General features: G+C 42.6%; 1 protein-coding gene and 1 long non-coding RNA gene across 4 annotated transcripts in view; both read right to left on the bottom strand.

The window, feature by feature from the left end:
- Nucleotides 1-25,293, bottom strand: part of LOC141803530 (microtubule-associated tumor suppressor 1 homolog A-like) — a 146,302-nt gene that overhangs the window by 31,441 nt on the left and 89,568 nt on the right. For 2 of the 3 annotated variants that reach the window (XM_074687636.1, XM_074687644.1), the window contains exons 7-8: nucleotides 12,901-13,013; nucleotides 11,751-12,092 (exon numbers count right to left, since the gene is read on the bottom strand). In XM_074687636.1, the coding sequence (XP_074543737.1) occupies nucleotides 11,751-12,092; nucleotides 12,901-13,013 (455 nt within the window). Of the gene's footprint in view, nucleotides 1-11,750; nucleotides 12,093-12,900; nucleotides 13,014-24,477; nucleotides 25,055-25,293 lie in introns of those variants that run through there. The other variant, XM_074687652.1, reaches the window with a different exon arrangement.
- On the bottom strand, nucleotides 1,452-8,567 carry LOC141803767 (uncharacterized). The gene is made up of 6 exons (XR_012599602.1): nucleotides 5,575-8,567; nucleotides 3,322-3,486; nucleotides 3,004-3,105; nucleotides 2,219-2,306; nucleotides 2,029-2,097; nucleotides 1,452-1,551 (listed from the first exon to the last, which is right to left on the bottom strand). It is a non-coding gene; the product is annotated as an uncharacterized LOC141803767 (long non-coding RNA).

The raw sequence follows: 25,293 nt of genomic DNA, 5'->3' as shown, positions 1-25,293 counted from the left end.
ACCCTACCATAAGGAACTTATTACTTAGAAAAAAAGAAGGGCTGTGGATGAAGTTGCAGGAGTTGCGTTAACATAAGCTATAGATGTTGGCATGAGCTGAGGCTGTTTATCTTTTATCTTTTATCTCACATATTAAAGGATGCTGCCATTGAAGGTAGGGTAGGTCAGATTGAGCAAGCTGCAGCACTTGGGTCAATTTTCAAAAGATACAACTGAAGCAATCCCACCCCCTCCCTCCAGGCTTCCCCCAAAACCAAGTCTCCTGGACCACATGAACGCGCAGAGGCAGACGACAGCTGGAGGATGAGTACAGGTAGCGGTGGAGAGCTAACTTGCTACATAGTTTGCGGTATTTTTTTTTGTCATGTAAGTAAATTCACTTTACTTCATTAAGAGTAGATGAAAATAAGGACTTTTAGTACACAGAGCAGTTGTGCTAGCACGTATGTTTGTGTTTATCTGATCAGTAGATAAGAAATGACAGATTCATTATTGCCTGGCTAACAACTCCTGCTAGCCAGAGAGCTGGAAACAACAGTCAGAAGTAAAAAGTAACCATTGATTTGAGTGTTTGTGTACGTTTATAATTGTATCTCATTATGTGAAGCTACTAAATGACTACGGAGCATAGATATGTATTTTGGTACACTGTTGTTAAGAGTCGGATTTTTTTATAACTTTTTAATTTTTTTTTTTCTTGTTAGAGCTCTTTTGATGAGAGTGCAGTTGGTTCTGGGGTTGACTATAATCCAGCGCCGAACACCTCATTGGGTCAGAGAAGACAAGGCCGCGGTCGAGGGGATGGCAGAGGTAGATGTGCGAGGGGGGAGAGCAGTGACCATGGGTGAAGGCAGGGACAGAGGCCGAGACATACCACTGTGCACTGTGGGCGGAGCAGAGCAAGACCTCCAGCCAGTCCAGAATCTGCAAGCCTGAAGGTTTTCTGATGAACGGGTTTAGCCTCAAATTACTGCTGATATATTTCGTCTTTTATAGCTTCAACAAATTGACCTCCATTGATAATATTCATAGTAAGTAATGCTGTATAGCTAACAAACCAGTGTATCCTAGTGTTTTTATTTTTGACCAAGCAAAATAAAAATACTGTAAAGATGATGTTGGTGATTCCTCTATAAATGCTGATAGTGCATGTACCATACAACAATAAAGATTTTTCATTTGTGTGTATTTTTTGTTTTGTTGTTTTTAGCTGACTGTGTTATTGATATACTTTCAATAAATATTTAAAACTAACAATGCTCTTTCTTTTTATTTCAAAAGGATCTAATCAGTCTGAAGTAGTATTAACATTGAACATAAAGGATTACATCATGAAATTATTGTATGACATGTTTTTATTAGAAAAAAAAACTTAAACACAACAAAACAAAACATTAATGAAGTTCCACAATAAATTGTATTCTTTTGAAGGAAGGTAGACAGGTCTGTCAGTTGTGTCTTGTTCATTGATTAACAATCCGAGGTTGGCTGACATGATTGGAGAGCAGCTGTAAGTTTCCAGTATCCTCTAGTTCTTAGGCATAGGTTGTCCTGTAATAAGAACCACAAGAACATTTTTAACTAAATGCCACATTTTAAAGACATCAAATTGACTCCAGGAGTGCTAACTGTACTTACTTTCAGAGCAAAGCATTATTTTGCATTACTCTGCCTCAGATACTTATTGGCATTTACTCAATTTATAATTAGTCTTTATTTCACAGCATTTTTCTTTTGTCATTTACATTTTCCCTTTAAAAAAGTATGAAAAAATCATCACTAGTTTGGAGTGTCAAAAATTGCTCCACCAGATAAATGCAAGCCATTAAAGGACTATTGATGCTATATATTTTCTGTCAATGTAACCATAACTCATACAGTAGTGTCATGTGCTGACTCAACGAGCCCTCTGCTGAGTTGTGTCTTTAAAAGTGTTAGTGAGTACAACTGACTAGAAAGGTTATTTTTACAGACAAAAACAGAAAGTTATAAAAAGTTATGATCTTTGCAGTTCACACATAAACTCACACTGAATTATGGATATCATTGAAGTTATCTGCATTGATGTCCTCTTCATCCAGCCCCAGTAAAGACATACTGCAAAGAAAAACAAACAAAAGATGCATGACATGACACAAATGAGGAGCAAGAATAAAGAGTGTTTATATTTTTAACATGAGAAATATTTGAACACAGTATGTCAATAAACTTTAAAAACCTTTCATCCAGCTGTTGAACAGCTGCTCTGGAGCACTGCTGCTGTCCAAGTCCACTATTCTGGCTCATCATCATCATCATCATCATCCCTGTAAAATAGACAAGAAGTATAAGACAAACTTTTTCAATTCCTTTCATGGCCACTTCACAAACAACAGTTTATCTACAATACTCTATGCTGCTATCACACACTAAGGTGTGGTTAATACCTACAGTAATGTGTATTGAACCCAAATTGTAGTTTTATCATTTTTATTATTATTATTATTATTATTATTATTATTATTATTATTATTATTATTATTACTATTAGTAGTAGTAGTAGTAGTAGTAGTAGTAGTAGTAGTGGTAGTATTATATCCTCATTACTATCTCATATTTTCTTAGTGAATATGTTGTTGATGCCCTTTACTTGTACTTCTCATTTGTTCCTCATAGTGATTTGATGATATCTACAATATTTGCTGATATCTCCTCAAACGTTGATCTCAAATAGCAGGTTTAAACATGACTAATATCATGAGGACAGGAAGCATGAGTGGTTGAAACCAGAGGAACTGATTTCTAGGTTCTACTCTGTAGGTTAGGTTCTACAGAGGAAGTAAAAGATCTCTGTGTGAATCTGCTTTATCTCCCTTTTGTAACCTTTGCCCACAGATTACCAACAATCTGTTACTGTGTATATGACTCCGTTTATACGGCATTACATTACTGTACCTCACTGCAAACAATGGTGAAGTGGTAAGGGAATGTTCTTGTTCACAGAGCTCCGGGGCTAAAACTCACCGATCAGGAGGAGACTCCAAACAAACGTTTGAAACAGCTGGGGGTAGCCGCCTTGCTATTCCGTGTTTCAGCGGTGTGGATGTTGTTGTATCTTTCTCATAGCTATGAAAACAAGCAGGAGACAACATAAAGGCTTTGTAAAAAATCCCATTCTTGTTGATGAACAACAACTGATGAGCTGTCTGCTAACAGATGGTGCAAAAGGTCTATGTAAACAAAGTTACAGGCAATTAGAAAGCTGCTAGCATTAGCCGTTTGTATTGCCGGCTACCTGATGTATGAATAAAACAAGACAATAAAGTCAGATCACATGATTACCTGTCCGGCAGAAACCTTGGCAACAGTGGAGTCGCTCTTGAATCCCTTCAAGTCCCTCAGCTCTCACCATCTTGAAAATGCAGCTCCAATGTTTACATGAGTTTCGCTCTCTCAGCATCCAAAAGACTTTAAACCGCCTTCCTCCTCTTGCTCTGCGTAGCAAAACTTGAGAAAAGAAGTGCGCTTAACTCTCCCAGAGAAGACTCACGGTCATGTGCGGAGCGCAGCGCCACACCTCTTCCGACTTGCTACCAGTGTACAGATGACCTTTTGACAGTTATTTAAAAAAAAGTGCTTAAAAAAAAATATGGCCTACCCTACCGTTAAATTTCATGCTATCTCCTTCAGTCAGCCTGCTTTCTGGTTGGCTTTCTTTATGCCTCACATCTTTATCTTACTTGAGAATCTTTGCTCAGCTGTCCCAAAGGTTCCCCCTAATGGCATCAAAAAACAGGATACCAACGCATGAGCTTTAAACATGTTTGTGTTTTACCAGATAACTTTGGTGGGATTTGTTTTTTTAGTTTAGAGTAAGGATAGAGGAAGGAGGACAGAGGAGAAAGGAGGGAGGACTTAGAAGAGAGGAGAAAAGAGGGAGGAGAGAGGAGAGTGCAGGGAAGAGAGAGGGGTGGAGATAAAGACAAAGGCCTGCAGGTTGAATTAATCTTTGATGACCTTAAGATTACAGGTACACTCCATTTCATCACTACGGTCAAAAGTTCTAAGATGCTTGTTGGATATGTGACCCTGAGCATCCCCTGTGCTCAGAATTCCTGCTCTGTAACTCAAAGCGACTACACCTAGCTTAAAATCTAGGTGGCTTTGGTCAACAATGAATGAGTTCTATGTGTGGACATGTTCCCTATCATCCACAAACTATCACACAGCGAACAGACATCACCTAGAAGTGGCCGACAATTCTAACACCAAAAGAAGCTAGTGGCTTAACAGTCATTTCAGGTGGTGACTGAAACGTTTTGGATCTCACATCACTGCCAGCTCTGACAAGCTGCAGAGGCAAATGGTACGCACCCTACCTTCCTAGATTTTCTTCACCTCTCTCTGCTCCAGAGGCTATCAGGGTCCCACTGATTTCACATAAATATTAAATACGTTGAGTGTCTTCAGTCAGGTACATAGTGTAGGAAGAATCAAAGACAGGTGGGCGTGCTCTCTGTGGATCATCACATGGAACAAAATGATTGCCTATCAGGGATCAGCAGGTTGAGTAAGAGGCCAACCCAAAGCAGCCATGGAGACAACAGTGATCAGGAAGCTTTAAGTTCTACCATTTGGACTGATGTGTTGATTTGAGGCACATGTCTGTCATGCAGCAGTTAACCACCAGCAGATCACCATCTTGTTGTCCCCTGTCTGTTTTTCTCTATGTTCCTGTCTGCCTGTGGGGGATGCTATGTGTTCAGAAATGTGCATGTTGGCACATTTTAAAAACCTGTTAAGATTTTCAGACTCCTGTAGTGAAAGCTGGGCATCGGCTGCAGCTAAGATATTCTTTGGATCAAAAACTTCCTACCACTGGAACACCCGGTGGGAAACTCATTTACAAAAGATGATTTACACACAAGCACCAATACACACTCTGAACATGGCCAATGGAGGATTGTGGATGAAACACTGGTGGGTAGTCAACAAAATAAGCCTAACACTTACTTTTTTTACCACACACACACACACACACACACACACACACACACACACACACACACACACACACACACACACACACACACACACACACACGCACAGCCATAATTCCATCTGTTGTGTGAATGTCAGTGAAGTGAAAGAGCACAGACTGAGGAAGCCCAAGAGGAGGCTTAAAGAAGGTGAGCACCAAATGTTTTAACGTCAGAATCTAAGAAAGGACAAAACAGCATGGGTTCAAGCCCACCATGGTTTATTTCATCACTTCAGTAATGTTCAAGGTCCAAATAAAGCTGACCAGGCTGTAAACCAGCAGCTAATGTGAGCCAAATGTCAACCAGGGATCTTTAAAGTCATTGGGCCCAGATCCTGGAAAGTGACCTAATGGTAAAACCTTTAATCCCCTAAGCGGCGCTCAGAGACGACCAGGGCTTTCACTCAGAGAGCAACAAAGGAGACAGACAGGAAAACAGACACATCTCTCTCTTGATCTCTCAAACACACACACACACACACACACACACACACACACACACACACACACACACACACACACACACACACACACACACACACACACACACACACCTTGCGTTTCTTCTTGCGGTGCTGAGTGGAGGTCTTCATTGGCGTTGCGTGTGCTTTGCTGGCTGTGGAACCCATGACGTCTGCGTGAATGGAACACACACACACACTCATACACACACACATACACACACACACACACACACACACTCACACAGACACGATTTGGACAGTGTGCTCCTCTCTCTCGTTATGAAGTCCTCTCTTACTCTTTCCGCCGTCCTACTGGATGGGACTCTCCCTCCCTTGCTCTCTTCCTCACTCTGCTGGCTCGGCCCCTCCTCCCACTCTCAACCTGTTCACCACACAGCTTCTTGTCCTCCCTCCTCCCTTGTCTCCTCCTACTGCCTGGGCTCTGTTTGCTTGGAGGAATGTAAGTCATTTCTGCCCCTCGGTCCTCTCTTCATATCTTTCCTCTTATCTGGCTTTGCTCGCAGGACAGGATTTAACTCCATTCTCACTCAGACTCTTAGCTCACAGTGTGCATCTGAAAACAGATTAACAGATGATGTCTCGGGGAACAACATGACAGACCTGTTTTCAAAACCTTTACAGTTTTAAACAACTGTGCAGCTGAATTTGTGCAACGTTAAACTAAGAACAAATTAGGCCTGTCAGAATTTTCATGGTAACTGGGATTCACATGTTAAGTTTGAATTGGGAGCTATTTCTCTTTTTCGTCATCTTTGTATTTGGAGTGGATCATTACTTTGTATGGTTCATTGTCGGTCACGGACACCAAACTTTTTGTGGCTTCGGCGATATTTTTTACTACTTTTCTCCTGTGTTTGTCTGGAGATCCTACATGTAACCATGGCTGCATTGTTTACATGTGGAATCAGCTGTTAGCAGCCTGTAGCATGTCAATGCTAACTGGTGTAAGGCCTGATGATTACCCACAAGGTGAGGAGAAGGAGGTGAGGACGACGTGCTGGTTAGGTGTGAGCTAAGAAGTGACGACATGGACCTGTCCTTCCATCCATCGTTTTTGGGAACATAAGATCTATCTCCAATAAGATGGACGAGCTAGCTGTGCTAACCCAGCAATAGAGGGAAAACCAGAGGGCAGAGTAGCATCATTCTATTCACAGACATGGTTAACGCAGCAAACATCAGACACCAATGCTACATTGGAAAAGCTTCACCTGCTGTGAGCAGACAGGATCTAGGAGGAAGAGACTATAGAGACAGGGTAATTAACCACAGGTGCAGAACAAGACACAGATGAAACACATGAGGGGCAATCAACCACAAGAGAAACACAAGGAGAACCAAACCAAACACAGGGAAACTCAAGGCAGAGACTAAATACATAAAAGACACTGAAACACCAAAGACAACCACAAAAAGACATACACCTGACCAGAACCAAATCAAAACCACAAGAAGCATGAACTTAAGGCGAAAACAAGAGACACAGAACATTCCACAAGAATAACTAAGATTAACACAGGTGACACAGAAACACAGGGCAAGGACAGAATTACAAAGAAACACAAGAAAACCCAGAAACACAAGAAAACCCAGAAACACAGAAACCAAAAACCCAAACCATGACACTAACAGCATAGCTCAACGGGGTTAATCGAAGTATACAAGCTCCCTTACCACGACAAGGTAACAGCCACAAGGGAGGATATTTTTGTTCATTTGTTTTTTCTTTCACTTTTTTAAATTTGTTTTTTGGTTTGGTTGTATATTTTTAGAATTTTTTTCCCTGCAAAATAGGAAAACCTGACAAATAAAAGATAGAGGTGCTGACTTTGGTAACTCAACTTTAAATATATTTTACTGATAATTAGTCAGTGGAAAACTAACACTACAAATAAAAGAAAAACTGTGGTTCACTTTTAAAATTAGAGCCACACTGATAAAGAGCTGAGCCAAAGGCCTACTTGAAAACACGAAGACCGAGCCATACCCAAGACTGAAGCTGGCTGTTTACTTTTCTATTCACACTTGCTGCTCACATTGCAGTGCAGGTGAACCCCAATCTGAAACATTTGCACCCTCCACAGCACTCTGATATACAGCCACACTTGGCCAGTTGTACACAACTTTGTGCAACTGGTGTATTCACTGTCCAGAAGTCCCACCATTGTTTGCCAACCTTTTTCCACTCCTTGTCAGCAGGACTCTCTGATTTTGTTTGACACTTTGTTCCCTGACCCCTTATGCAGCACGTTTAGTGTGTTGGAGCAGAGCTGCTCTTGTTGGAGCTGTACAGCTGAACAGCTGTACTTGATCTATCGTACATCAGGACCACAAACTTCTCCAGGATCTCAAGGCCACCATCAGCCAGTACAGGAGGGCATTGACTTAATTTGCCAAAGATGGTAGAGGCCTCAGGACAAATGTCCCAGGTTTGCCAGACAGTCTTTTTTCCTTTGTTGCGAATGACTGATACAGTATCACAACCTGTGAAGGCTAGAAAGAACAGTATGCCTGTGGTCTTCATAGGTCTGATGGCTCTGCACAGGTGAACCCTGCACAGTCTCGCATCATTATTCAAAAGAGTGTCCCTTAGGGAGTATTTGTACCAAATTTCATCTTTGCATCCCATTTGAACTTTTAAAATATTGAGCGCTCAAAAGAAATGGACGCCATCTTGAAAAATGGCCACCATCGCGAATTACTGGGTATCTAACGTTTTATTTTAAAACAGTGGCCCTTGGAGAGAATTTGTGTCAAATTTCATGCTTGCATCACTATTTGAACTGTTGGAATAATAAGCATTTAATGGAAATGGCTGCCATCTTGAAAAATGGCCACATCACGAATTTTCATGTGTCCAATGTTTTATTTCAAAAGAGTGTCCCTTAGAAAGCATCTGTGCTAAATTTCATGCTTGCATCATGATGTGAACGATTTTTTCACTCATCTGCTCCACTAATACCACCGTTACAACAGAGAACAGGTCCGACAACATCTGGGCTTGGAAAACAGAAGCTCAGTTCTTCATGGAAACTTGTCTTGGGATGTTTGAGTCCTCACAAGTCGAGAGCTTCAGGGTTAAATCTGCAGCTACCTCATTCCTCCACCCCTCCCTCTTTTCACCCATCTCTCCCTCCCTCCATCACATCCTCCACTACACCCCACCGTCAGGCTCATCTAACCAGAAGAGCAGGAGGACAGACGAGATGTTCAGCTGATAACAGGCTGTACTAAAGATAGGAAGACACTTTCACTCACACTGGCCTACATGCTGTGAGAAGTGAAATCGAAATGCTGTCCAGCTGAAGAAGGAGTCCTATCGGGCCTTATTGGCGTGTGGGACTCCTGAGGCAGCAGACAGGTATTGACAGGCCAAGCAGTATGCAGCTTCGGCGGTTGAGGTGAGGCAAAATCCTGGACATGGGAGGAGTTCGGTGAAGCCATGGAGAACGAGTTCCAGACGGCTTCAAAGAGGTTCTGGACCATCATCCGGCATCTCAGGAGGGGGAAGCAGTGCACTGTAAACACTGTGCTCAGTGACACAGAGACTTTGCAACATCGCGTGGACGTCCAGGACAGTGCCTCTGGATTGGCAGACTGAGGTAGTGGTCCCTCTTTTTAAGAAGGGGGACTGGAGGGTGTGTTCCAACTACAGGGGGATCACATTCCTCAGCCCCCCTGGTAAAGTCGATTCGGGGGAACTGGAGAGGAGGGTCCGTAGGATAGTCGAACCTCAGATTCAGGAGGAGCAATGTGGTTTGTGTCCTGGCCGTGGAACTGTGGACCAGCTCTATACCCTCAGCAGGGCCCTTGAGAGTGCATGAGAGTTTGCCCAACCTGTCCACATGTGTTTTGTTGACTTGGAGAAGGCCTTAGACCATGTCCCTTTTGGGTGGGGGGGTGGGGTGGGGGAGTTTGGACTGCTTGTTACGAGCCGTTCGTTCCCCGTACGCCCAGTGCCAGAGGTGAGAACCTTACTCTGGGTATACGCAGTAAAAACTAGGAAAGCACATTCAACAGACGCTGGTCACAGATATGAGGTACTGTAAGAAAAATATTTAAACCTCCTCAAGACGCCTTTAATGACCGCTTGGACAAAAGCAAATTGAACTAAACCATCAACACGTCAGGATCAAATCAATACTGTCCTAGCAAGCAAAACAGAACAGACAAAAATAAATCTCATCTTACAATACTTTAACTGCAGTGTCTGAATTAACTTTCATTACACCAACTTCACTGTCAAAAAATCAAATAGAAGAGAACTATGTGGTCTACAGGATTAATGCATTGAATTTCTTCTTCTATTTAATTATCTACCACTTTGTGTTTGACACAACCAACAATAGCTGATGAACTTATGTTGGTGTTAAACAATCTGTTGAAACACAGAAATTGATTTTTTGTTAGTACAACATTAAAGTCAACATTTAAGTCATATGATTTGTCATGTAAATTGCTGAGTCATCTGTTTAATAATTTGACATTTAAAGGACGGAGATATAACATCAGCATAGGTCATCATGGGGTGAGTTACACAGGTGTGCACTCTTCAGCCACTGATTTAAAATGGAGGGCAAATTAGGTTGAAACACTAAATAATTGTGATTCATCAGCAAATCAAGAAAGAATCGCTCTGCACCTGTGGGCGGAGGGCAGACACAGCTGTAACTTCAGTGACCCCAGGCTCAGCTGTCATCTTTTTCATACCTGTGTGCAAGTTATTAGAGGCCAAATAAAAACTTAATGTTTAATTTGGTTTACAATAAAATTTGCATGAACTTTTTGTTGATGTCTGAGGGTCAGAAGGAGTAAAATCAAAGAAGGACAGCCCTGATTTGATTTGATTGAGTTTTTGCTTCTTTCGATAGATTAGTGGACATAAAATAAAATTAAAAAAAAAAAGTTTGTTGATTGTAGATTTTAGAGATTGTAGATGAAGTAGAGGAAGACATTTTTCTCGGTAACCTCCTCACAACCATCCAGCTGCTTCACCTGTAATAAATATTCTTTCTCACGTCTGCTGACAGGTGCAACGTGTGTAGTAACACACACACACACACACACGCACACACGCATGCACACACGCGCACGCGCGCACACACACACACACACACACACACACACACACACACACACACACACACAAACACGGTGTGAGGCTTTAAATACAGGCAGTGTTTGATTCTGCCGGGGGGGGGGTCGTTGCAGCAGGGGGAGGTAAAAGCTAGCTGTGCTAACTCAGCAACAGAGGGAATACCAGAAGGTAGAGTAGCATCATGCTATTCACAGACATAGCTAACAGAGCTAACACTGGACATGAACACCATGTTGGAAGTATTTTCTATTCTATTCCATTCTCTTGTATTACACCAGCAGCAGCAGCCTGAACCGTTGATACAAGGCAGGATGGATCCATGCTTTCATGTTGGTGACACCAAATTCTGACCATACCATCCGAATGTGGAGCAGAAATTCAGAACCATCAGACCAGGCCATGTTTTTCCAATCTTCTATTGTCCAGTTTTGGTGAGCCTGTGCAAATTGTAGCCTCAGTTGGTGGTTATTTGAGTTACTGTTACCTTTCTATCAGCTTGAACCAGTCTGGCCATTCTCCTCTGACCTCTGGCATCAACAAGGCATTTTCACTCAGAGAACTGCTGCTCATTGAATATTTTCTCTTTTTGGGACCATTCTCTGTAAACCCTAGAGATGGTTCTGTGTAAAAATCCCAGTAGATCAGCAGTTTCTGAAATACTCAGACCAGCCTGTCTGGTACCAACAACCATGCCACTTTCAAAGTCACTTAAATCACCTTTCTTCCCCATTCTGATGCTCAGTTTAAACTGCAGCAGATCGTCTTGACCATGTCTACATGCCTAAATGCATTGAGTTGCTGTCATGTGATTGGCTGATTAGAAATTTATGTTAATGAGCGGTTGGACAAGTGTGCCTTGGACAAGTGTGTCTGAATTTCCTGAGGGAACCCTCCCAAAGGATTGATAAAGTTCCTATCTAATCTAATCTAATCTAATCTAATCTAACAAAGTGGCCGGTGAGTGTATATATACAATAAAATCTAAGCATAGGCACATGGGCAGCGGGCTAAAATAAAAATGCTGGCAGGCCAACTTTGGCCTGGGGGCCAAAAATTGGACAGCCCTGCACTAGACTAAGAGGCTGCTACTGGGTTGGAACCATACTGGTTAGTCTGACTGGGGGGGACATTAAAACCAGTGCTGTACCTCAGAGAAGAGATGCTGGATGACTGTGGCAAGGGCCTCCATCCTCCTGTTCCCCTGCAAAAGCAGCCTTTTCAGCTGGTTTAAAGTCTGGCTCTTCTTCTCTGCCTGCTCTCTGCTTGGGTTCAGTTTGCTCTGCACCGGTCCATTTGAGACAACAACTTCTCCACCTGTGACGGGTTTCGGTGCACTCTGTGGCTGGGCCCAAGCTTGGGGGCTGGACGGTGAACCGGTTCTGGCTTTAAGTCCGGGCCCAGAGGCTGCTGGGGTTCCTGATCCAGTATTAGTAGTATCAGAGGCAGGAAGTGGTGTTACCAGTGTGTTAGAGTTCACCATGTCTGGTGCCTGGTGAATAACGAACAACACATTAGCTCTGTAGTAAAGGCACTGGCACACACAGAGATGTTGGATAACTTTTTGTATATTTCTGAGTATGACTGGATTAGGAATAAAAGGTTTGATTCAAGTACAGCTCATTTCATAACAAACCCAACAAGAAAAAAAAAGATTATTTTCAGTCTCTATAGTTCTTCAAGTCCTCATTGCCGATCATATCAGATACATGAATTTCACAGACCTCTATCTCATCAACTTGAGGGGCTTTATCAAAAACCTGTGAATTTTCTTTTGAAAAAAAAATGGTTTTCTGCACCCTTTAAGAATGATCATACCACTACAGGCAGCTGAAGTTGTATTTGGCCCTTTTTCAAAATGGCTCCTCTTATCAAATCACCCCCCCCTTCTTTTTTTCAGGAAAATTATCAATTATTTTCAAGACCCTGTGATGAAAATAAAATTCAAAGTGTTACTCATTTTTAAAATAAGAATTTTCTGCATTGAAAGAATGCTTAGTTACTGAACTCTTTACTAAAGGTTGCCAAAACCACCAAAATTTATCACGCTATACAAAAATATATAATAAACAAAATAGAATAGAATAGAATAGAATGTCTTCATTGTCATTGTACCAACAAAATTGTTAAAACTTCCCTTTTTGTAGTGCAGCAAAACAACATGGACCAAAATGACATGTTGCAGCAGAGCTGCTGAGGGTAAGATCCCCTCAGAAGACCTTAAAAATCTGTGTTGTAGCTGATCTCATGGGTGTAAAATGTAAAGATAATGATGAAGAGAAGAGGATGAAGTGTGTTACCTGACCAGTTGGAGGCTGCTGCTGGTTCTGGTTGTTTCCTCCTGCTGCTCCCTGGGAGCTGCTGCTGGTGTTAGAGGGTCTTGCTGTAGCCTCCCGGTGTTTATTATGGTCCACTGCAAGACAATGGTGGCCTCTTAGAGTGTTGGTGGCAGGTACAACATTCAACATATTGTCCACACACAGACGCACACAGGCCAAAGACTCAGTCAGTCCATGAACACAGAGGAAAAAACAAAAACACACGTCACGTAGGGTGACCAGATAAAACTCCACCCAGCTCCTCAGATTAACATCCAAACACACAAGTGTCAATAAATGGAGTCCCCGCACAGAGAAAAGTATATCAACAACAAACATTTCACACACACTCACACATTCATTCAGTGAACGAGAACACGCCCTGCTAACTACTGAGGCTCTGACTGTCTGATGCATCATGGGATTGCATGATAATGACAAGAGTAGATGATAGAGAGAGAGAAAAAGAGAGAGAGAGAGTGTGTGTATGTGTGTGTGTGTGTGTGTGTGTGTGTGTGTGTGTGTGTGTGTGTGTGTGTGTGTGTGTGTGTGTGTGTGTGTGTGTGTGTGTGTGTGTGTGTAATGGGCCCTGAGTATACATTAAGGAGTGCATTACCAGACAAAGCAATTAGAGAGATGAACACACACATCTGTCTCCAGCTCAGCTCTGCTCTTTTTCTCCTCTGGTAAGACCCCTCAATCCCTCGCTTTCTCCACTTCTTTGTGTCTCTGTCAGTCTCTCTCTTTTTCTTTCTGTCTGTGTCTGTCTGTGTCTGTCTGTCTCTGTCGGTCCCTGTGTCTGTGTCTCTGTCTGTGTCCCTGTCTCATTTTTCCAATGTAAAACTCTCTATAATAAATGTAAATTACAATCAAACAATAAAATCAGCTCTGTCAGGAAAGTCAACATGGTCCTGAGGGCTGCAGTCACACTCTCAGTTTAGAGCAGACAGGTTAGGGAGAGCTGTCCAACTAGCAGGAGTCACTTTCTCTGTCTTCATGTTCATCTTCAATCAACTGCTTGGTTCACTTACATTCAAAGTCAGTTTTATCATAAAGTGGACTGTGCAGCAGGAGATTTTATGCCATCATATGTAGGACAGCGTGTTTTGATTATCAGTGCAGGGAGTGAAAGTGTCGCAGTGTGCAGAAATATGAGGCAGTGAGAGCATGATGCCTGAGGAGGAAATTCACATCAGATATAAGATGAAAAAACAAATCTTTTAGTTGAAAGAAAAGTATTTTCCTCACCCCACAGATGGCTGCATGCTTTATATTATTCAACACATGATTTAAAGGGGACCTTTGTGTCGGCTGATTCTCCAGTTAAGTTTAGCATCACCCCCCCCCCCCCCCCCCCCCCCCAGTGCCTCAGTCATTTTTTTCGTATTCCCATTTTTAAAATTACCACTACAATAACCTAATTCAAAATCACCTGTTGCTGTGACCCTGCTACTCACAAACAAGACAGACCTGTTGCTTCTTCTGTCCCCAGAAAAAGTGAAAGTAACAAATCCATGGTGATTAAAATGAGAAAAAAATGGAAATGGTGTTTACATTTTTTAGTGGTTGCCCAAAAGGAGGGACTGTCTTACTCAGGTGCCTTACACCTAATTGGGTGAACAAGCTATCCACCCTTCTATACTTGCTGACTTTCAGACCGGTCTTAAAGATGTATTTGGGAGGCGGTGATGAAGTGGGAAAGGGTAAACCCTTTGTGTGCAGCATGAAGCACATTTTTTTGACTATCAACTGTGGTGATTATCATTTGTGTGGAGTGTTTCCCTGCTCTCCCTCCAGAGTCTTGGGCATTTCCCTCTCCTGCACTGGCTCCCTCCTGCAGCTGCACACCTGTTCCCCATCACCCTCATCAAGACGGTAGACGAGCTGACTTTATGACTGGTGATGGATGAAAAAATATAGCCGAAATGAGCGATTTTGCAGAGATTATGTCCCGCACTGAAGCTCCCTTGCCGTGGCCCCCTCTAAGTGCGGCTAAAATGGGTTGGATCTAAATAACTTCTGAAGGACTCCGAGCTGCACAATGTTTGTCTGAGTGAGTATATGAACATGCACACACCTTTAAATAAGGTCCAGGTGTCAAAAAAAACAGAGTTGCCCTTTAATGACTTCAGCTTGCTTGGGGTTGAAGGGTTTATGGTTGCAGTTTATAGGTCTGTGCTTAAAACTAAGGACCGCTACACCAGTACCTGGCCTTGGCTCAACATCGCCCTCGCCTGGTTCACCAAAGTGGAGCGGAGTTGTGAAAAGGGGGCTGTGGAAGCGCACTGAGGATGCCACAAAGGGATTACACACTGGCAAATCTGCATGCTGGGACAAAAGAAAGTTAATAAAACTATTGTGGGCACTGGAGCTGCAGGAGGCATCAACTAACTTTAAACGTCCTGTCATACAACTGTCGTGGCCTGCGCTTGGGTCAAAGTGCTGTGGATAAAACTCACTGCAGTATTGTTGATTGATTGTTGGAGGACTGGGACACTTTCCTTGCCAAGCAGGATCTAAAGTGACTTAATTCCATCACTGACAGCTTTCATGGTGCTGGAGAATCCACCACTGACCTTAGCCTGGGTATAAATAGGGGCAGAATTCCAGGAGGGGTGGCAATTCTGTGGAATAAGAAACTCGACTCAGCGGTAAATGTCATTAGGTTTGATGTCGATTGTGTATTGCTGTACATGTGATACTGTATGATAAGGAATTTATTATTCTAGATATTTACACTCCATATAAATGTCAACAAAATGAAGAAGACTATGGAAACAAGCTTCCTTGCCAGGCCTCACATATAAGTGAGGCCTGGCACACCACATCTTGGTTAGACCATTGCCTCTCTACAGCTAATGGGCATGCCTCTTTAGCACACATGGGTGTCGTGTATGATCTTTCCACCTCAGATCATATTCCTGTAAACATTGTAATTGTATTAGTAATAGTACATACTTATTACTGTAAAACATGCAAATAACCTTAATTCTGGTCACTTGGACTGGTCCTCTCGCTCTTGTGGAGATATTGCCTCTTATTGCGTGGACACTGATCAGTTGTTAAGCAACATTCATCTCTTCACAGAGGCACTCACTTGTACGAACAGTAATTGTACAGACATCAAACATAAAACAGATATTTCTGCAATGTATACAGATATTGTCTCAGTATTACTCGAAGCTACTAAGCTTCACTTCAAGCGTAGAAAGGGAGGAAAAGTTTGGCCTGGTTGGAATTCTACAATAAGGCTCATGAAGCTACTAAATCTTGGGCTATGGCTGGTAGAAAAAGACAGGGGCCCATTTTTAATATAAAAAGAGTATAAACGCAAGATACAGATATGCAACACGTTTCGTTTGTAAAAACGAACAATGCCTGAGGGCTCACTCCATGGCCAAGAAACTTTGAAATAATACTAATAAAGCTTTCTGGAAAGAGGTAAAACATATCAATAACTGCAAACCCTCCTTCTCATATAAAGTAAATGGAGTCACTGGTGCTAATGCTATTGCTGAGCTCTTGCGAAGGCATTATGGTAAATTATTTAAGTGTGTTCCGAATAACAGATATCAAGTAGCAAATGTTGAAAGTATAGATATGATCAAAACTCATGAGGTTTCTCAAGGAATTAAAAAGTTATCAGCTAATAAAACGACAGGTATGGACTCTGTCTCTGCTAAGAGTCTTAAACTTGGTAGCTCAAAATTATGTGTACTGCTTTCTCCACTGCCCTCATGGTGCATGGCTTTCTTCCTGGCTCTATGATGGCAGTGCAGCTCGTTACTGTGGTTAAGGATAAAGCAGTTCCTCAGATAATTATAGACCTATTGCTCTAATATGTAGTCAAAAGTAGTTGAACAAATTCTCCTGGAGAGGATCAATGATGTAATTATCTCTACAGATAATCAGTTTGGTTTTAAACCGAAGCATGGTTCAGATATGTGCATATATGTGTTAAAGACAGTGCTGAGTAATTATAAGAGAAAAACTCATCTGTTTTTATGTGCTTCTTAGATGCCTCTTGAATGAATCATGGGAAATGATTCCAAAAAATTTGATGCCCCAGGTGTCCTTAAGTATATAGTTAGAATCCTGTATTGTTGGTATGCCCAATAGACCATGCAGGTTAGATGGGACAACTGCATGTCTGCTTTTTCATTTCATGTTACCAATGGAGTGAGACAAGGGAGCATCCTATCTCCTATTTTGTTTAATTTCTACAAGAGTAATTTGTCAAAAAGGCTAAGTACGTGTAAAACTGGCTGTATGGTTGGCAGTACAGTGATGAACCATCTTATGTACGCTGATGATTGTGTGATTTTTAGACTGAGCCTGCAGCAGCTCCTTAATGTATGCTCCATTTATGGGGATCAACACAGTGTGAAGTACAATGACCAAAAAGTATGATTATGATTTGAAGAACCATAGAAGATAGGCATTTGACTTTTCCTGACTTTAAAGTCTCAGGTAACATCCTTAATATCAGCAGTGAAGTAAAATATCTTGGTAATGTGATCACCAACCAACTGACTGATGATGAGTACATGTATTGTCAGTGAGAGCTAATATATTGTCTCGTAAATTTGGTCATTGTACTGGTGATGTGAAGCTGATTTAGTTCAAAGCGTATTGTTCACCTTTGGACCGTGAGAGAGTGGTAGGGTAAGTGATTTTCCATGCTTGACATAAACACAGCATTACAAGGTTATATATTGAAGAATAAATATGCTAAGTTGAACAATTTTTATGTTTTATGATTGAACAAATTGATATTTTTTACCACATAAACACAAAAAAAAGTACGGAAAATTGGCACCGTTGAGTACCGGTACCGATTGCCAGGTACTGCGCATTAGAACCGTACCGTTTCAAACGTGAAAGGTACCCATCCCTACATACAATGATGCTTTGAAGATATTTTTAAAAGGCCCAGATGGACAAGTGCGAGCAGGCATGTGCAGACGTAGGGGCGAAGGGTGCTTGAGCATCTGCCCCTTTGACCCTCATTGCCCAAAATGCCCTTTTGTCAAATAGAGTTTTTTTCACACAACACTTGTTTAATCAGCTACAATTTCTCCATGCTCTTTTTAGTTTCTACACTCAGATGAATACAGCCTACATTCAACGAAATCAGCACAAGCACCCCCCTCACCAACCCCTCAGCAGAAGCTGCTCAGTTTCCTCTGACCATCAGGTGAAACATACACTACTTTGCTGGCATCTGAGAAATCTATGAGGTGTTGGACAATGATATGGTACATTTTGGTTCTGTTACATTCTTTATGAATATGGGTTGCTACAGTTCAGGCGGTTATATTGTAAGGTATGTACTCTCTGTATGGCATTTTAACTTAGTGCTCCATGTGTCCCCTTTTTTAATTTTGAGCACCTGTCTCTCTAAAGTCTTTGCACATCCCCGAGTGCGCTGTTTGTGAGTGTGAGAGTGAACACACTACAAGAAAATCTGAGAGACTTAATGCACAGGTTCATCTGCCAATTAAATGATACTGGGAATCAAACTGTTAGGGCACTGGTGAATATTATGTACAGTGACATATGTTGCACATCCCCGTTTTGGGTGCACTGGTATGTGTGCCTTTTACAAAGAATTATTAGTCTGGTTTATTATTATTATTATGGTTACCTTGTTTGTTTTTGTGTATTTTATTCTTTTTCTTTTTTACAAATGGATCCTGAGTCTGAAATAAAGCCTATCTATCTATCTATCTATCTATCTATCTATCTATCTATCTATCTATCTATCTATCTATCTATCTATCTATCTATCTATCTATCTATCTATCTATCTATCTATCTATCTATCTTCATATTCTTATATATTTGATTTTTCATGCCCCTCCTGATTCCCAAACTTAGAGAAACCTAAAAACCCCTGTGCCCATCCCCTCTGACCTGAGCCAGCTCACTGTGATAACATCAGCCGTTGATTGGATTGAGAAGTGTGGCTGGCCTAACCTAATTAAGTTAGGCCGCTCTCTGGTTAGCACAGACTCATATGGTGGAGGCAGAAACTTGTGATCTCACTGTGGGGCTAGCCCAATTAAACACCGCCCACTCAGAGCCAGATTAACGCTGGATTACTCATCTGTATTAGTGTTTGTGTGAGGAAAAAGTGTGCCAGCACAGTGGAATGAGCAGGCTCAGCATGAAAACACATGGCAGGTGGTCTGAACAGTTGTTATGTTGTTAACCTGCTTCAGTCAGATGACTGAAGCTGACACTGACATGACCAATCCCAGGTTCTGGTTCTGGTTCTGGTTCTTGTTCTGGGTGCCGGTCAGATCTGGATTTGCCTGAAGTTATAGTCTGCATTGGTGCAGCTCACAGAGACTACTCTGGGATGATTAAATAAACCATCCTTAGTGTTTGCATGTGCACCATCAGACCGTCATGTAAAGCTTTAAGGACTCGTTGCAGGACCACGCTCTGGTTCAGGAAATTAGCCCCAGAGCACAGCGTCTGTTCTCCATCTCTTTATGTTCATGTTAGCATGAGGGACACAAACAGACATTAGACACTCCATCAGGTACAGGACAGATTCTTATCTTTGGTATCCTGGAGATGCAGCCTCCTCTTCACTGTCGCCATGGAAACAATGGTGCAGAGAAAGTCTCCTGTCTACCTCTAAAATCTGAGCTGTTAACATGCAATCTAGATTATCCTGTCACCTTGCAAAAACCTGTGTGACACCTGTTTTTCTTCACCTGTGTGACAGTTTCATGTTCTACAGCAGGGGTATGCAACCTAGGACACGGGTGGCATGGCTGGCACGTGAGGTTTTTTTATGTTGGCATGCAAAGAATAATTTGATAAGGCAGAGGACAAAATAAATAACAACACTTGTGTTGTATTCTATTTAACACAAAAAAAATGACTACAGTATAAATGTTCTTATTTGGCAATTTTGCAAATAACATTAAATAATAAATTTATATAATACATTTAAATCATGACAGTACAAGTGGCAAATGTGTGTTGCGAGTGCGTCACCATGAATCTCTCAGGATGTCAGTGTGCTAGTGCGATCTCATCAGAGTCCGCACAATGAGACATAGAGAACACTGCTAAAACTTTAGAGACTTTTGGACTTATGGTAAGTCGTTTTCAGCCCTCTACACAGCCCTCTAACAACATAGCTTCGTAAAAAATGATTGTCAAGGGTAGGAGGAGATGGTGAGACTCTGAGCGCAACTCTCGCGAGATCATGTGCGTGATTCAACATGGGGGCACCGTATTGCTGAGCAGGAACACTACTCTTGAACGAAAACAAAGACAATCAAGTAGCCTATAAATATATAACCACAACTGACCTGGAAGACCTAGAGGGACACTTCGACGACTGCTTCAACTGCTTCTGCGGGATGAACAAACTTAGAAACATGAAGGGAAAATCCACCTCCTCACCAAACTCAGAGCAATCACGTCTGAACAGCGCTGGTTCATCTCTGTCCACACCATAAAAGACATCCTGCTGCACAGAGGTGAGCGAAATTTTAATGTCCATCGACTCTAAACTCACAGGACTCAAAGCCAGAATTGCACTGATTGAGGTTCTTCACAGCTTACCACTGTCACGACCGAAAATAAACATCAAAGAATCCATACTCGATCTTCAAGCACGCAGCATGAGGGATAATTTGATCTTCTCTGGTATCCCTGAAATGGACACAGACACTCCGGAAAAGTTTGTTGAGGACTTCATGGTTACTCAACCGAAAATCCACCAAGACACAGCTAAAAACATTACTTCTCATCGCTTTCACCGACTTGGAGGGAAAAAAGGAGGCAATCACCGACCCCAGCCGATCGTCGCCAAATTTGGACATTACAAACACAAAGAACTGGTTCAGAAGCAAGGAAGGCAGCTGAAAGGAATTACCTTTGGGATCAATGACCAGTACCCACGGGAAATATTAGACAGGCGCAAAAGGCTCTTCCCCATCTGCAAACAACTCATAAGTGAAGGCAAAAAGGCGATCATCAGCGTCAACAAACTATAGGTCAATGGACAGCTGTACCGTGATAGAGAGGTGACCCCTGGCTCTTCAGAGAACCCCCAACCTGCACCGAATAAATGTTTCCCACCCCACCTACGATCAACATAATGTATGTATGAACTAAACGCACCTTGGTGATCTCACTCTGCACTAAAATTGATGCTGGTTCCACTGGTATTATGTGCATTTTTGTGTTGTTGGAAAATAATTGTTTTGTTTGTTTGTTTTCTTATGTTTTTTTATGACTTTGCATGTTAAAGGGAGGATTTTACTGAGATATTTAACACACGCGCACACACACACACACACACACACACACACACACACACACACACACACACACACACACACACACACACACACACACACACACACACACACACACACACACACGCACACACACAATCAGACAAGCACACTCTGTGAAGCAGACGGTCAGGGAAAATAATGTAAAACCACCGTGTGCATTTTTTTAAACGCTCCCAGTGCCAACTTTGTTTCCGTCCCCTGCCTCAAGCATTCACAGCTGAAGCCTCCTCCCCCAGAAGTGCTAAGTATGCAGTGACATGCTGACATTATGGGGTGAAGCAATCATGTGGCTCTAACTTGGCTCTGTGCTAATGAAAACCAAACCAGGTCTTAGGAAGAACGTGATTAGAACCAGCTAAGCACTGGTACCAGGACTGAATGAGCACTGGTGGGAAGGGGTTAAGAGGTACAGGGTTAAAAAGGATGAAACCAGAACCCCAGTCTGCACTCATGAATGGGACATGGCTGAACAACATGAATGGGAGATCATTTTAACCGTTAAACTGCAGCCTGCTTGAGAAAAGTGATTTCAGCTTCAGACTGAAAAATTAGGTTTCTAGATCAGCCACTCCAGATGTGGATAACAAAAAAAAAAAAACAGCACATGTTCCTCCTTGATCTGCTCAGGGCGAATGTCCAACCCATTTCACAAATATTAGAGCATCCCACAGCCAGCCTCCACTAGAATATTTCAGCAAATTCAGCCTCTGATGCCCTCATCTGCCTCCACATGAGGAGGAAAACAGAGCTCCATTTTAGATTAAAGTTTGCATGAGTGGCCAGCGTTAGCTGAACCAGCTGAACCGTTGCACAGTGTGTGTGTGTGTGTGTGTGTGTGTGTGTGTGTGTGTGTGTGTGTGTGTGTGTGTGTGTGTGTGTGTGTGTGTGTGTGTGTGTGTGTGTGTGTGTGTGTGTGTGTGTGTGTGTGTGTGTGTGCTAAGTGACTAAAGCCTGCTGTGACCTATATTTCAGAGCAATGCCAAACAGCAGCAGAAAAAGTAGGACTGTGCAGCTCAGACAGAGAAAACATGATGCAGCCAAACATGTGCTGCTGGGCTTGGCCCACCTGAGCTACACTCTGTGCAACTCGAAAACATCATCTGAGCAAGTGTGCAGGCTGTGAGTGTGCACACAGTAAGTGTGCAGATAGTGAGTGTACAGAGAATAAGTGTGTAGGCAGTGAGTATGCAGACACTGAGTGTGCAGGCGGTGAGTATGCAGACAGTTTGCATGCAGGCAATGAGTGTGCTGGCTGTGTGTGTGCAGGCAATGAGTGTGCTGGCTGTGTGTGTGCAGGCAAGAGTGTGCTGGCTGTGTGTGTGCAGGCAATGAGTGTGCTGGCTGTGTGTGTGCAGGCAATGAGTGTGCTGGCTGTGTGTGCAGGCAGGTGGCGTGCAGGCACAAAACCTTTAGATTCAGGACAACCATGGCTATAGGCTGATGTAACTCAATTATGTCTTTCTATAGTGTAAAAAAATGTAAAAGCTACAATTCATTAGCGTTTTTTTTCAACTCGCCCATGGATTTGGGATCAAGGGGGTTAAATTTTGAGTTGCTGAGATTGCTGAGCTTTGAGATCCATATGATCGATTAAAGCAGCACTACATCAGTTAAAAACATCCTGCCATGTCACTGTCACACCAAATACTGGAGAACTTATTTGAAAGCTTTTGTGTTTTTAAGCTGTCGGTTTTTTTTCTATTTTTTTTGTCCCTCGTCCCTGCTGTGTGAGTAAAATCAATGTACAGTCTGTGATCTGAGCGGCATCAACAGAAGTTGTCTAGGACTGATTCATTTCTGCTTAGAGTTTGTCTCTGCATACTTTGCTCCCTGTACAGCAGCGTCTCATATCGACAGTGTTCCTTCTCACTCATGGTAACAAGCACTGTTACAATAAAAATGACTTTGCTGTGAAATAACAGGAAAACAGTGAAATGTAGTACACAAACTAATGGAGGTCAAAGTGACCAGTGACACATGAGAGGAACGTGTTTCTAGGAGATTGTGTGTAGAGATGAGTATTGTTTATGATATATTGTTGTAAATATATCTTTTTACAGATCTAATTATTAGATTATTCAGCTACTACCTAAAGATATCACTGCCAAAAATCTGACACATCTCACCACAGGCTGTACACAGAGGCAGCCTGTGGTGAGATGTGTCTGAAATGAGAGTCTGTGCCTTGTTATTTTGGCAGGCTAAGCCTGATGACATCATCTCTGCTTCACTGTTATTCCCTCTCACAGCAAAATGCCCCAAAGCATAAACAGCCAAAATTTAAAGGAGCCTGTGTACAGATCCATGCTGCTTCTTGTGAAGAGAGAAATAAAAGCATGAAGACAGGACAGAGTGTCTGCTATCTTTCTCAGGAACCCTTTGACGGTTGCATAAATAAAAGCCAGATGACTCCTAGTCTGTGTTTGTTTGCAAGTCACGTGATTAGCGCCCCTGTTAGCCGTGGGTATCAGGGCCATGAGGGAAGCCACAGCCACAGTGATTCATCACACCACTGGTCAGGCACACACACACACACGCACATTAAGAAAACTCCATTGTGAGCTTGTACATACACTGAGGCTATGGTAGCTAGTTGTACAATGACAAAAGCCCCCACAGCAGAGGACAGACAACATTAACGCTGTGCGGAAAGGGGGAGGGGGAAGAAGCTATTGACGGTTATTTCAGTCTTGACACTTCCGTACAAAGGGGGCCAAATAAAAGGGTGGCAAAGCTGATGGTCACACCTGATTCACAGGCAAACAGCCTGTGAGGAGGAAAAGCGTAAAATAAAGAGGGTTGTGGCGCAACAAAACACAGAAAAAGGATTGAATTTCGGGGGAGGAGGATGGATACATGAGGCACAGCCAGGTTTTTCTTCTGCTTAAACTCTGCAGGCGATGCTGCACCAATTTATTGGTTTGGGGCTTTTCACTCAAAACTAGGGGGTCAAATGATGATGATTAAAAATCAGGGAATCATGCAGGCACAAATATTACACTGTAGGAGTTTCTGCCTGAAACAGTCATCTCCTGTGCTAGGGTGTGATTAAACCCCACCCAGCTATGTGTTGGGAGGGAGAGGGAAGGTTCAGCAAAGAGAAGGGAGATGATGATGATGACGGCTGTCAAAGCTTAAAGCTTCTCATGATCAACAAGTTTTGAGGTGGAGAAAGGTTAATGATGGAGTGATGATGTGAGGACTGGGGGTTGTTGGGGAACATTCAGACCTGCGTGGAACACCGTGGTGGTCTTCCTGCATCCTGACAGCAGCTGCAGGTTTCGGAAAAGTCCCTTGGCTGTCAGCTTCACGTGGAAGTTAGACAGTGAAAGTCTGGGAGACCATAACATAGTCTCTGTTTGTAATCCAAAACCCTTCAAGACGTTGGTTTTCTGCACGAGCAAAAGTGTAAAATATCAGCTCTCTCCCTGCTCCTTTGAGAGATCCCCGTGCAGGAAAAATACTTCCACAAAGAAACAAAAAATCAAAGACTCAGAGGTTGTTGCGCTATCTCCACAAACTCAGGGAGGAAAGCAGGAGAAAAGCACAACACAGAATGTTACTACCAATTAATCCAGATTGTGACCCAGTGGTGGGGAACACACACAAAAAGGGAGGGAGTCCATCAAGCTGTCTACCTTCTTTCAGAGATTCAAAGCCTCATGGTGAGAAACAGAAACTGAGAGAGCTGCTCTCTGCTGCACAGACAATCCACGAGGAAGACGGAGAGAAAATGGCTTCAAAAAGCAGCGCTACACCGCCGATCAAGGGGTGGTTAATCTCCCAAAGCATAAGGATGGAGGAAAGCACGCTAGAGAAAGATGGAGAGAGGGAGGGGTAGATAGAGGATGAGAGGGAGAGAGGGGTTGAACCACAGGGGAGGGAGGAGGGAGAGGAAATACTCAACACTGCTGATCAGAGCTCTGTCTGTTGCTTCCAGGGAGGGGGGGTTGCTACTATACAGACACACAGACACACAGACACACAGACACAGACACAGAGACACACACAGACACAGAGACACACAGACACACACAGACACACA

Source organism: Halichoeres trimaculatus, unplaced genomic scaffold, assembly GCF_033239565.1.
Source record: "Halichoeres trimaculatus isolate MK-OKI-2021-1 unplaced genomic scaffold, fHalTri1.1 fHalTri1_scaffold_2, whole genome shotgun sequence".
NCBI classification, from domain to species: Eukaryota; Metazoa; Chordata; class Actinopteri; order Labriformes; family Labridae; genus Halichoeres; species Halichoeres trimaculatus.
The sequence above is the reverse complement of the archived record's forward strand: the minus strand, read 5'-3'. Positions and strand labels throughout refer to the sequence as shown.